Source organism: Amphiprion ocellaris, chromosome 12 (genome assembly GCF_022539595.1).
Source record: "Amphiprion ocellaris isolate individual 3 ecotype Okinawa chromosome 12, ASM2253959v1, whole genome shotgun sequence".
NCBI lineage: Eukaryota > Metazoa > Chordata > Actinopteri > Pomacentridae > Amphiprion > Amphiprion ocellaris.
This window is the reverse complement of record NC_072777.1, coordinates 18486107-18498394: the sequence shown is the minus strand read 5'-3', so window position 1 is coordinate 18498394 and position 12288 is coordinate 18486107. Positions and strand designations below refer to the sequence as shown.

The 12288-nt window shown below is 40.4% G+C and overlaps 1 protein-coding gene across 7 annotated transcripts in view; it reads right to left on the bottom strand.

The window, feature by feature from the left end:
• lama2 (laminin, alpha 2) overlaps window positions 1-12288 on the bottom strand; it is a 308893-nt gene that overhangs the window by 149046 nt on the left and 147559 nt on the right. For all 7 annotated transcript variants that reach the window (XM_055016148.1, XM_055016150.1, XM_055016149.1 and 4 more), the window contains exon 19: window positions 3759-3886. In XM_055016148.1, coding sequence (XP_054872123.1) covers window positions 3759-3886 — 128 coding nt within the window. The remainder of the gene's footprint in view (window positions 1-3758; window positions 3887-12288) is intronic.

Here is a 12288-nt window from a genome sequence, read left to right as displayed (position 1 = left end):
CAAAACTAAGGACATTTGTAAGTGACCACAAACTTTTGAACGGTAGTGTAGATATATATGTATATATGTATATATTTACAATTTCTACAATCTCTTTGTTTTTCACACAACTCAGTCTACCAACTCTAGAAAGATTTACTAAATGTATCTTCCAACAACTTACTGACAAGTTGCTCCTATGTATACCATTTTTGAGCCATGCTGCATTTGTTTTATTGATCCAGAATGTTTTATTTTACTCTCAGTCTCTCTTGTCGTCTCGTCTCTGCTTTGTGGAAACACTGCCTGCAGTTTACCTGAAAACTTGTTAAATTTTTTGTCATGTTGGTCACAACTGAGTATCTTCACAGAATCTGGTGCATTTGGTATATTTTGTTGATGATAAATTTTCATTTTAAACTTAGACATGGTTATTTTTCTGGCAGAAAAATATTAAACAAACATACAGATTTTTGAAGAATATCTATTTTTAGAAGGATTAATTGTGCAAACTTCAAATTTCAAGCGATTCACACTCATGAGCACAACATTTCCTATTTAAATATGTATTAATTGAGTAGTTGTCAATTATTAAATCAATGTCTACAACAATATATATTTTTTAAATTTAAGTTTTTTGTTTAAGATGTTATGTCTATGAGTAAATTCTTTGATTCCAGCCTCTTAAATCTCCATATTTTTCTCGTTCATCTCCTCCTCTGTGACATTAAACTCAATATCTTCGGATTGTAGACAAAACAAGATATTTCAGGACATTATTTGGGAGTTTTAAAAACACTGATTGACATTTTTACTTCGTTTAATCTTATTTTAAAGACCATATGACTAATCATTTAATTGAGAAAAAAATCTATAGATTAATAAGTGATTAAAATAGTCATTTTCTGCAGCCCTATCATAAATCAACATCAAATCTGCACCTCTACATGTTGTCTATGTTTGCTTACAATACATAACATGATGTAATAAAATTACAACCATAACAACACAACGAAGAAAGGGTTGGGAATATGAAAAATAAATAAATCAGTAACTATGTTCTGTAGAACTTTGGATGTACTTTTGTGATAGTGGTGAAGAAAGTTGTTTTTGTAAATTAAAATCAAAGGCAGGATAAATCACTGTAGGTAGAAATGATGATGGGATGTATGGATAGATAACGGACTGAGATCTTACACTAATTTTCAATGAAATTTGGTAAGTAGATAAAAATCTAAATGACTGACTTACAGAAAAGTCTAATTTAGTGTCTTTGGCAGTACAGTAATTAAGCCTGGCTGTAAATAAAAGGAACAGCACTCGACATCTAAACTGATTTCTATTGATTCCGTGTAAATCAGCACCACGCTTCTTTTGCTGACACTAATAGGAACACTGCTTCATGAGATATTCATAAGCACTTACACATTACTGATAACTAGAACAATCTGACAGGCTATTTTTTTGTGACAAGCCTCTGTGCACATTGAGGACTACATGGCTATTTTGAGGGGTTGAAAGGCATGGCACCTTCGAGCTATTATTACTGCTGGGGGTAGAGGGAGGCAGGGGTGAGCGAGAGAGTTGTGTCTTTCTTTAGCTCTTAGGTTTTTGGACATGACATGTCATGAGTGCATGAAAATTCTCAGCTGCTGCTGCCTGTGTATGCATGTGTGCATGTTTGTTTGTGTCTACTCGTGCTAGTAATATCCCACATATACGCAGCAGCTCTCTCTGGCCATTTGGAGAAACTGCAGATCTACAATAAGATATACACTACTGTTCAAAAGTTTGGGGTCACTCAGACAATTTCATGTTTTGCATGAAAATTCACATTTTTGTTCATGTGAACACATAATTGCACAAGCGTTTTCTAATCATCAATTAGCCTTTCAACACCATTAGCTAACACAATGTAGCATTAGAACACAGGAGTGATGGTTGCTGGAAATGTTCCTCTGTACCCCTATGGAGATATTCCATTAAAATCAGCCATTTATCACTTTATCAATAACAATGTCTAGATTGTATTTCTGATTCATTTAACCCCTTGACGCCTATTGTCGCCAATTCACAACATACCACTTTCATTCAGACTGCAGCTGAGATAGCATATCCATTCCTCCTGTACCGGTTTGTGCATATTCAATACGTACCTCGGAACCTTTTGCAAGCACTGGTTTCTTGTAGGACTGGTCTGAGTGGGACCTAATTACAATATATCTCTTATTATTATTAGATATCTATGTATCTGTGTTCTATGTGTAACAGATAAATTAACAATCTCCACTTATTTTAGCATCAGCTTGAAACCAAAAACACACAAAAAAAGTTTTTTATTTAATTATAAATAAATTCAGGCATCAATGAGGTTAATGGTATCTTCACTGAAAAAAAACTAAGTGACAACAAACTTTTAAACGGTAGCGTATGTTTATATATTATTTCCACTTTTGGACCAATTCTACCAGAAACAACAGAAACAGAGATTCGTTGTCAGTAGCAACCATTACTGTCCCAGCATAGCAACTACTTTTTGGCCCTAAAGTTTAACAGACAGTGTTACATCAACTATTTTGTCAGATCTGCAGCCAAGCAAGCTGTCATAGAAATATTTTATCCACCACTCTCAAAAAGTCTTTATTGAGCCTTAATTTGTTAGTATAATTTCCACTAGAGTTGTTTGTGATTGCTGATTTAATTGCTGCTAAGTACAGTACTGCTAACCAAACCAGCCATTATATACCAGCTGTCTGAAGTAATGCATTTCTAGCATTTACAACATTTTAATTTCTGGGCTATGTTTGTTGACTAATTTTGAATGTTATCACAACATTTAATGAGTGTTGTCAGTACACATCATTCTCATACATGTGGGTAAAAGCACCCTATCACCACATGGTGGCAGAGCATTGATTTTCTATCACAAGTATATTCCTGCATTGGACAGGCTGGTGAAGCTGTATATCACCAGACATTCAGACTTAAGTTCAAGTCCCATCTCAGATGATTAGCATAGCACTATTTGTAGACTTTAGTCACATTTTGACTTCAGTTTTTTTTTTGTGCATATTTCATTACGTTAACATGCCACCAAAGAGGGACAGGTTCACTAAGATATGAAGGCAGGACTTGATAAACTATGAATTAAAGAGTCTAAAGGGCAACACAGGTCAACCAGTAAATTAATAACATCTTTCTGCATAACTGGCCATCAGTGTCTGCATGTATTCTACATGAACCAATGGGAAAATAGGCCAGTATCACTTAACTGGGCTTGTGCAATCTAAGAAACTGTGATTTAAGTCTGTGATGTAGACACAGCATGAGGACCTTTCCATATGAGAGAAAAGGTATGGTAGAGGGTTTTAAATTATTTAATGACTTGTGCGAGGTTTGCGTTTTCTACTGTGTTAAGTTTTCCAGCCACAATTATGTTGATTCTGATGACTACGATGACATTTCTACCCACAGGGATGATGTTTCTCTACTTCTACTGAGTGCGTCTACCTGTGGTGATGATATTTCTATTAATGTCACTACAATTACATTCCTACCCTTCGTGACAAAGTCTCTAGCTGTGGTGATAGCCTCTTAAGACTGAAAAAACAAAACTGTGAGTGTCAGGAGAGAACAGCAGAGGAGAGGATTATAGAGAGAGGTTTCAAATGGAGAGAAATAGGGGCCACAGAGTCAGAGGGGTAAGCAGCGATAGATTGAAATGTTAGATTAAATTGTGCTGTCATGGCAGCATTAACCCCTGGGTCATCAGAACCTACTTGTTGCTAGGAAGATTGAGCGGGCAAGCACAGGGCTGACAGTCTTCAGGTGATCCATGGGTGGCATTGCCATAGTAACCAGGTAGACAGGTGTCACAGTGGGGGCCAGCTGTGTTGTGAATACAGTCCTAGAGGAGACAAACAGGTCCAAGTTCATCGAGTTATCTGGCAAATAGATTGCCTGATTGATTCATTAAGTATTTTCTGCAATGGTAAAAACTCATCAAAACAACAATGCATGTTGTTAAATCACTGTATTGTACATACTGACAATTACTCTACCAAGGAACACGGCAGATATATGTGACGATCAGCGTTGGTTTGTCCGTCTATTTGTCTATCTGTTAGCAACATTACTCAAAAATGGAATAACGGATTTGGATGAAATTTTCAGGGAAAGTCAGAAATGACACCAAGACCAATGGATTAGATTTTGGCAGTGATGGAGCTTATAGTCTGGATCCATAGATTTGTTAAAGATTTCTGTATCACTGCAAGATGGTGGCATGGCGTCACTGTAACTACGACTACAAATGAACACTACATCAACTGTCTGCTGATGATCACATGATTGCAATCCTATGACAAATCGACTGCTGTTCATCACAAATTGTTTACAGATTTCATCCGTCGGAAGTCATACAACAGCTGAGCCCCCTTGGCAGAGTACAGCACTCTCGGAGTGCTTTTCTTGTTGACTTTGCATCACCTTCAGTGTAATGCACAAAATGCTGAACACAAACTGGTAGAAGAGCAGGTGAATAGTGAGCTATAAATGTTGCTTATTTGCAGTTAATTGCTTGTGTAGGATTCAAACAAACCTGCTATCTTTTGGTATAACTCGTGCTACTGGAGGTAAAAACTAATATACTTGAGGGCTATAGCAGTGCAATAAGAGGTACAGAGCAGTTGATATATTTTTACCAAATAAGACCTGCTGCTATTGAGCATAGCTATCAAGATATATTGTTACCAAGTGGAAAGCAGCATCAAAAAGGTGGTTAATGGTTCAGGTTTTGCATTGCATATTACTGCTATAATACATATAATACCCAGTTCTACCAACGACTAGGCTGTCTATGTACCTTAGAATCAGCACTATTTAAAATAAAAATGTTCCTACAAAACTATGAATGCAAAGCGATGAATAGCTGTGATCTATTTTCAGTATTATTTGCTGAAACATTAATATGATCACCATTATAATTGTACTGTCTTCTCTGCACTCATGATGCATAAACAGTCAAACACCCTTCTTTCACTATGACTCCATAGACAGTATCCAAGTTTGTAAAAAAAAGAAAAGTTCATAAGGTAACAAGCAGAAAAGAGTGAGCTGTGCTTAGTTTCCTATTGTCAAACTGTGACAGAAAGTCCTCTTTTCGTATAAATAATGCAAAAAACACAAATATCTCCCTCACACTCACACCAGAACTGTCACAAGAGTCTCTAAAAACCTAGGAGACACATACAGTACATAGCATAGCCTGCATACATACAAATATACATATCTGCACATACACAAAAAACAATAACCTCTCAATGTGGAATAATGGATCTGAAATCATAAATTCATATAAAAATATAAAAATAAAAGTAAAATGAAAAGAAGTGACATCTGAATTGGTGAGAAAAACAATAATCTCTATTGCTCTTCCACTGTGTGATGCATTGCCAATTCCATGAATCCATGTCTTTGTGAACACACACCATTTGTCCATCCATGAGGTTCACAGACACATCCAAAGGCCATTTCAAAAACAGCCACAAGATGAGTTTAATACTGAGGTGTAAAAATGTCCACAGACACAAAGAGAGGGACAAGGTCCTTTGCTCTCTGGCCAGCCAGCGAGGTAACATGATAACTACACATTTATCAATCTATACACTAAGGGATCTCTTTGACTTCAGATCTCATGGGTTTATTAGTTAGGAAAGGGTGAAACTGAAAATAAATGTAGAAAAATACAATTACAATCAGGTTGCCAGACAAAGGGTTAACTAAACTGGCTTATAAATCCAAGCAATTTTCCATTAATGTGTTAAATTTGCAACGTAAATGCAAATAACAAAAACAATGAAGCACTCATCTTCTGATTATCATAAATAAAGTGTAATCATAATTAGTTAACATAGACAGTTCTAGCGAAGGCAAACATTATGCACATTAGCGTACCATTTTCAACTTATAGCACTGCTATCTCTTCAATACCTGTGTAGAAACACAATTAAACATGAAATAAAATATACATACTATGCTGCCACAAAATCTAATGCTGGAGCAGATGGCTGCAGATAACATCAGTCTGTCTTTCTGACCACATTCTCTCTCTTAGGGGTAGAATACTTCCTGAATCAAGTCACATGATATGAACAGATGACCAACTGAGAAAATTATAATGAACAGCCACCAGGAGGTGCTATAACTAACATAAATCTCAACTGTAACAGAACACTCCCTGCCTGGCATGACTGAATGCCACTATACAACAGACAACATGCTTATGCTTTGTTAGCAGGAAGAAAAACGACCAGTTCAGTCACTGGCCTGAATAAGAGCTTAGTCCCGTCTTTCCTGGAGACTTTGACTCTACCGTGCATACTTTGCTGTCCGCACTGAGGAAAGTCTGTTTGATGAGTCCTAATGGCCACTCATTCCATTTCAGTTGGTCATCCTTGATAAGTACAATGTACCCAGGCTCAAGGTTGGGCTGACTGGAATGCCACTTTCTCCGTGGCTGAAGAGTGGAAAGATAACGTCTTTTCCATTTGACCCAAAAGGTTTGAGCCAAGTGCTGGACTTGGCGGCACTGGTGTCTAAAAAGGCAGGGGTGGAAGGCAGGCTCACCTGCTGTGTAAGAAGAGTGGCAGGTTGCAGTATCAGTGGATCATCTGGGTCGGTAGATACTGGAATAAGGGGTCTGGAATTAATAATGGCGGTCACCTTTGCCATGAGGGTAGTGAGTACCTCATGGGTCAACTTAGAAGTCCCAAGCTGGAGAAACATAGAATCGAGGATCTTCCTTGCCATCCGTATCATCCTCTCCCATGAACCTCCCATATGTGAAGTATGGGGAGGGTTGAAAGTCCAAGTACAGCCCTGTTCAACCAAGTACTTCTCCGCAGACCTATAGTCAGTGTTGGAGGGAATCTGTAACTCTTTATAGGCACTGATGAAGTTTGTTTCCCTGTCTGATCGAATGGATATCACTGGGCCCTTGATGGCCACAAAACGTCTGAGAGCATTGATCAAACTTGAAGTGTCAAGAGACTCAATGATTTCTACGTTGACTGCCCTCACACTCATACAGGTGAATATCACAGCCCATCGTTTACTTTGTGCAAGACCTCCTCTTGTTCTGCGTGAGGAAACTGTCCACGGTCCAAAGACATCCAATCCAACATTGCAGAATGGAGGTTCTGTTGATAGTCGATCAGCTGGGAGATTAGCCATCTGCTGCATCTGGAATGATCCGTGAAGCCTACAGCATGTCACACAACGATAAAGGATGCTGCTGACACATCTTTTGCCACCGACTATCCAAAAACCAGCAGCACGTATTGCTCCTTCAGTGAGAAGTAGTCCCTGGTGGTGGATTTGAGCATGGTAATGCCTGACCAGAAGCGTCACAATGTGATGCTTACCAGGGATGATAAGTGGTTTCTTCTCATCTTGCTGAATGTCTGATTCTGCAATGCGTCCTCCGACTCTTAGGAGTCCATTAGTGTCAATGAAAGGATCTAAAGCCCTAATTAGACTGTCTCTCAGAAGCATCCTTTTTTTATGAAGACAAGCAAACTCTTGAATGTAAGTCTCCTCCTGTACAGCACGGATGATAGTGGCCTTGGATCTTGAAAGTTCTGCAGGCGTGAACAGTCTTTGACAATGATGCCAACCTTTGCAGTCACCAGTGTTGGTTGCTGAGTCTTTGTGGAAGAGACATGCGATGCGAATCAGCTGTGCAGTAGCATGAGTCAGAGATTTCCAAGTGGAGAACTTGAAGAAGCGCTGGGATTGGAGTTGGTTATTGGATGTAGTTGTGCTCAGTGTGGAGACTTGTGGATGTATCTCTGTGTCCAAAGAAGGGTTTACAAGTTCAAAAACATCCTTCTCATGAGGGCCATTTTGGGGGTGTTTCAAGAATTCAGGCCCACAAATCCAGGTGGTATCAGAGAGACAAGTGGCATTGACAAACTGTGTAGCTAGATCTGCTGGATTTTTGTCTGTTGGAACATAATGCCATTGCTCTGGATGAGAGGCTCGCCTTATTCGTAAGATCCTGTTGCTTACATCGACGTAAAAACGTCTGGTCAGTTGTGATGTATGTCAGTCTCTGAGGAGATGAGGTCAGCTAATTCCACTACCAAAACTGTTGCACAAAGCTCCAGCCTCGGAACAGTATGTTCAGGTCGTGGAGTAAGCTTGGCCTTACCCATAACAAAGCCTGTATGGATGTTATCAACCTTTCCTGTGAGTCTGAGATAGGCAACTGCACTTATGGCTTTCGTTGAAGCATCAGAGAAAACACACAGTTCCCTACATGTAACTTCCGAAGGAGAGATATCAGTGTATGGTCTTGATATCTTGAGATCGCTCAGACCTTTCAGCGAATCATGCCATGTGACCCACATCTCTACCATCTCTTGAAGTAAGGCAGAGTCCCAATCACCATTTTCCAGTGTAAGTTCTCTGAGGATTGATTTGCCTTCGATGGTGACAGGTGCAATAAATCCTAGGATAAAGGATAAACTTTATTGATCCCACAGTGGGGAAAGTTTACCGTTACAGCAGCTCCAAAGAAAAAGTATAAAGGCAGTGCAGGAATAGATAAGAAAAAGAAACACAGTGCAAAAATTGCAGAAAAAAAAACATTATATACAGATGATTCTTTTTTTAATATATAAATATCATGTAGAAGAAGGGTCATAGGGGGTCGTATATGATATTCACCATTGACAACACACCTCGACGAGTGAACGGCTTCTCTTCTATGCTCACTTTAAAGGTGAAAGTGTCAGACTTAAGGTCCCAGTTAAGACCCAGGCTGTGCTGCATTGGCAAAGTGTCAGAGCCTAGGTCGAGATCTTTGAGGTCACTGGCATGATCCTGAAATGGGAAGGCCTCCATAACTTCCCTTTTGTTTGAAGTTATTTTGTGCAGCCTCAGATTTGAGTTGGCAAGAGTCTCTTGTGTCTTTTTCACCAGCTCAACTGCTGCCTCAACTGTAGGGAGAGATTTCAAAGCGTCGTTGATATAGAAATCCCGGATAACAAACTGCTTGACGTCTGGATCTCCATCCTGCATAGACTGCATCAGACAGTAGACAGCCACTGCTGGGAAGGGACTGTTCCCAAAAACATGGACCCTCATTCTATACTCTTTTATCTCCTTTGCGGGGTTGTGGTCTTCAAACCACAAAAATCTCAAGAAATTGCGGTCCTCTTCCTTGACGAGGAAACAATGAAACATCTGCTGGATGTCTACTGTAACTGCAACTGCCTCCCTGCGGAATCTGATGAGTACCCCCACGAAGGTATTGTTAAGGTCAGGCCCGGTTAACAGAACATCATTAAACGACACTCCATCATGCTGAGCGCTTGAATCAAACACCGCACGGATGTTGCCAGGCTTCCTTGGATGATACACACCAAAGGCAGGCAAGTACCATCGTTCTTCATCTTCCTTGAGAGGAGGCGCCTCTTCAGCATGTCGGTTCTGAAACACCTTATCCATGAAAGTGACAAAGTCCTGCTTCATTTCAGACCTTTTCTCAAAGTTCCGCTTGAGAGAGAAGAGATGTTTCAGAGCCTGGGTTCTATTGTTTGGGAGGCGATGCCTGGGTAACTTAAATGGCAGTGGAGCCACCCAATGGTTACTGCTGTCCTTCAGGCCGTGCTCCATTATTTGTATGAAGAAGAGATTTTCGATTGAGGGAGCCACCTTGTTGTCTTGACTCGTCTGTTGAAATACTGTGTCACCGCAGAGCTCACCTTTGTCTTTGCTGCAGGTAAGTTTCTCTCTGGAATGCATCACATTACCATCCAGGGACTTAAAGCTGTTGAATTTCTCCCTTACCTGAAAGACATTGGGACAGGGCTCAAAGATGCTAAGATGTCCACGTTCCATTGTGTTGGTGTATAATGCATTCACACTAGCAGGCTTATGGACGCTTCCCAAACAGACATTGCCTATTACCCACCCCAAATCAAGCTTCTGAGCATACGGAGCGTCATGGGGCCCGTTCAGTTGTTTGTGAACCTTGTGGACTCTTATGACATCTCATCCCAAGAGAAGCATGATTTGAGCTTTGGGGTCCAGTTTTGGAATTAGGTGAGCCACTGACTTCAGTTGAGGGTGGCCAAGAGCAGCAGCTGGTGTCAGGATCTCTGACCTGTTATCAGGTATCTCATTACATTCCAGAAGGCTTGGTAGAGGAAGGCTGATTTTCCCATCCAGAGATCTAATCTGAGAGCCAGAAGCTATCCTTCCCATAGTGTCAGTAACTCCAGAGCAGGTGCGAAGAGAGTACAGAGTGCTGGGCCCTTGAATGTTGAAATTCTCAAAAAACTCAGAACAAGCAAGAGATCTATTACTCTGCTCTTCAAGGATTGCATAGAGCTTCAATGTTTGTTTTTGGCAGCCAACAGGGTGAACTTCAACTAAACAGATCTTAGAACAGGATCTGTCACTGAAATTACCTCCACAAACTTGCGTGCAGTGTGCTGTTACCCCTGAACGTGTTGTCGGGTCTTTCTCCCCGCCATGGTCTTGAGAGGGGCCTTGGCCTTTGGATCATGGTGGTGTTCCTGGGTGAAGGTCGGAGACATGTTTCTCGCTTTGGCACTCAGAGCAAGTTACCCTCATTTTGCAGGTTCTAGTCATGTGTGATGTGGATGAGCAACATTTAAAACATATTCCATTTTCTTTTAAGAATGTTTTGCATTCATCGAGTGGTTTCTCACTGAAGGCACGGCATTTTGCTAATGAGTGGGGCCTTTTGTGTATCGGGCACTGCCTCTTAAGATCTTTGATGTTCTTAGGATTCTTAGGATCCAAATCAAATTGGCCTTCAGGGGATACATCTGTTTTATGAACCGAGATTTCTCTCTGTCTGTTAGTCTTCCATGGAGTCTTGTCCATTTTTAGGTGAGCATCAGCCTGACCAGAAAGATTGAAGCCTGGATCATTCCTGATCCTCGCCTGAGTGCTAATGAAATCGACAAACACAGCAAAGGAAGGAAAAGACACCCGATATTGCTGCTTGTAGTTGGATCCAACAGAGAGCCACTTTTCCTGTAGGCTGTACGGTAATTTCTGGACTATGGGGTTTACACCACATGCTGTATCGAGGTAAGAAAGACCTGGATCTTTCTATTGGAAAGATTAATAATTCTTTTTTCTGAATGTTATGTAGACTTTTTTGTCATCCTGGCTAACATAAAGATTGACATTACACATATAAGTTGCCCACCAATAGCATGTTTAGTATGAATCTGGTTTCTGAGTGACTGGTCATACATTACTTAACTAAAGCCAAGACAACTCCAGATTCGCTCCTTCCAGTGAAACAATACTACTGACAATGTTTCTCTCATTCTGACGACCTTGCCTTCATGCTCTGCCTCAACTAACACATATACCATAAATGCAGTCATGTCCAAACTGCCCAAAAGAGTTAAGATGACATTTGTAATATTTCAGGATTAAAAATGTTTGGGGTAATTTTACCAATAACTTAAAGATTGTGTTCTTTCCATTGGGGAAATCCGGCTGTTGGTCTTGTTCTTTTTTTGGATGTCATATGTCCAGCTCGAGCAACAGTTGCAGCTTCATGTTGCTGTCTACGTGCACATGTTTGTGTGCGTGTGTGCATGTGTCAACTATGTTCCAATTTCGTCTCAGATCAAATACCTCTTCACCACTGGAACACACTCTGACATATACACACTATGTTAACCTATAGGATCATGGCATCATTCAGTCATTCAATGATAGCCAGAAATCACAGTCCTCAGGGAGGAGGTGTGTGGATCTGTCTGCCTGTCACTGTGTATGAATATGTATACGGGAGGTGTGTGTGGTTGTTTATGTGCATGTTTGTGAGTGAGTTTGTGTCAAACTGTCTTTCTCTCTGTGTATGTGTGTGGGTGTCAGAGAGAAAGCCTCCCTGCCTGTCTGTCTGCTGTCTTTTCCTGAGGACGTGACGCCCTCTGACACATCCCAGCATCATCCTCATCTATAATGAAACATAACATGGGAATACAAAACCCACAGGTGTGTGTGTGTTCTGTGTGAGTGTGTGTGTGTGTGTATGTTAGTGAGTGTATGTGCATACAGGTGTGTATTAGTGTGTGTGTGTGTGTGTGTGTGTGTGTGTGTGTGTGTGTGTGTGTGTGTGTGTGTGTGTGTGTGTGTGTGTGTTTAGTTTGATAATAACTGACAGCTTAAGCCTAAGGCAATGTGTAGACTTGTACGTGAGTGTGTGAGTTGTGTGAGTTGCACATGAACAGGTTGGTGTGTGTGTGTGTG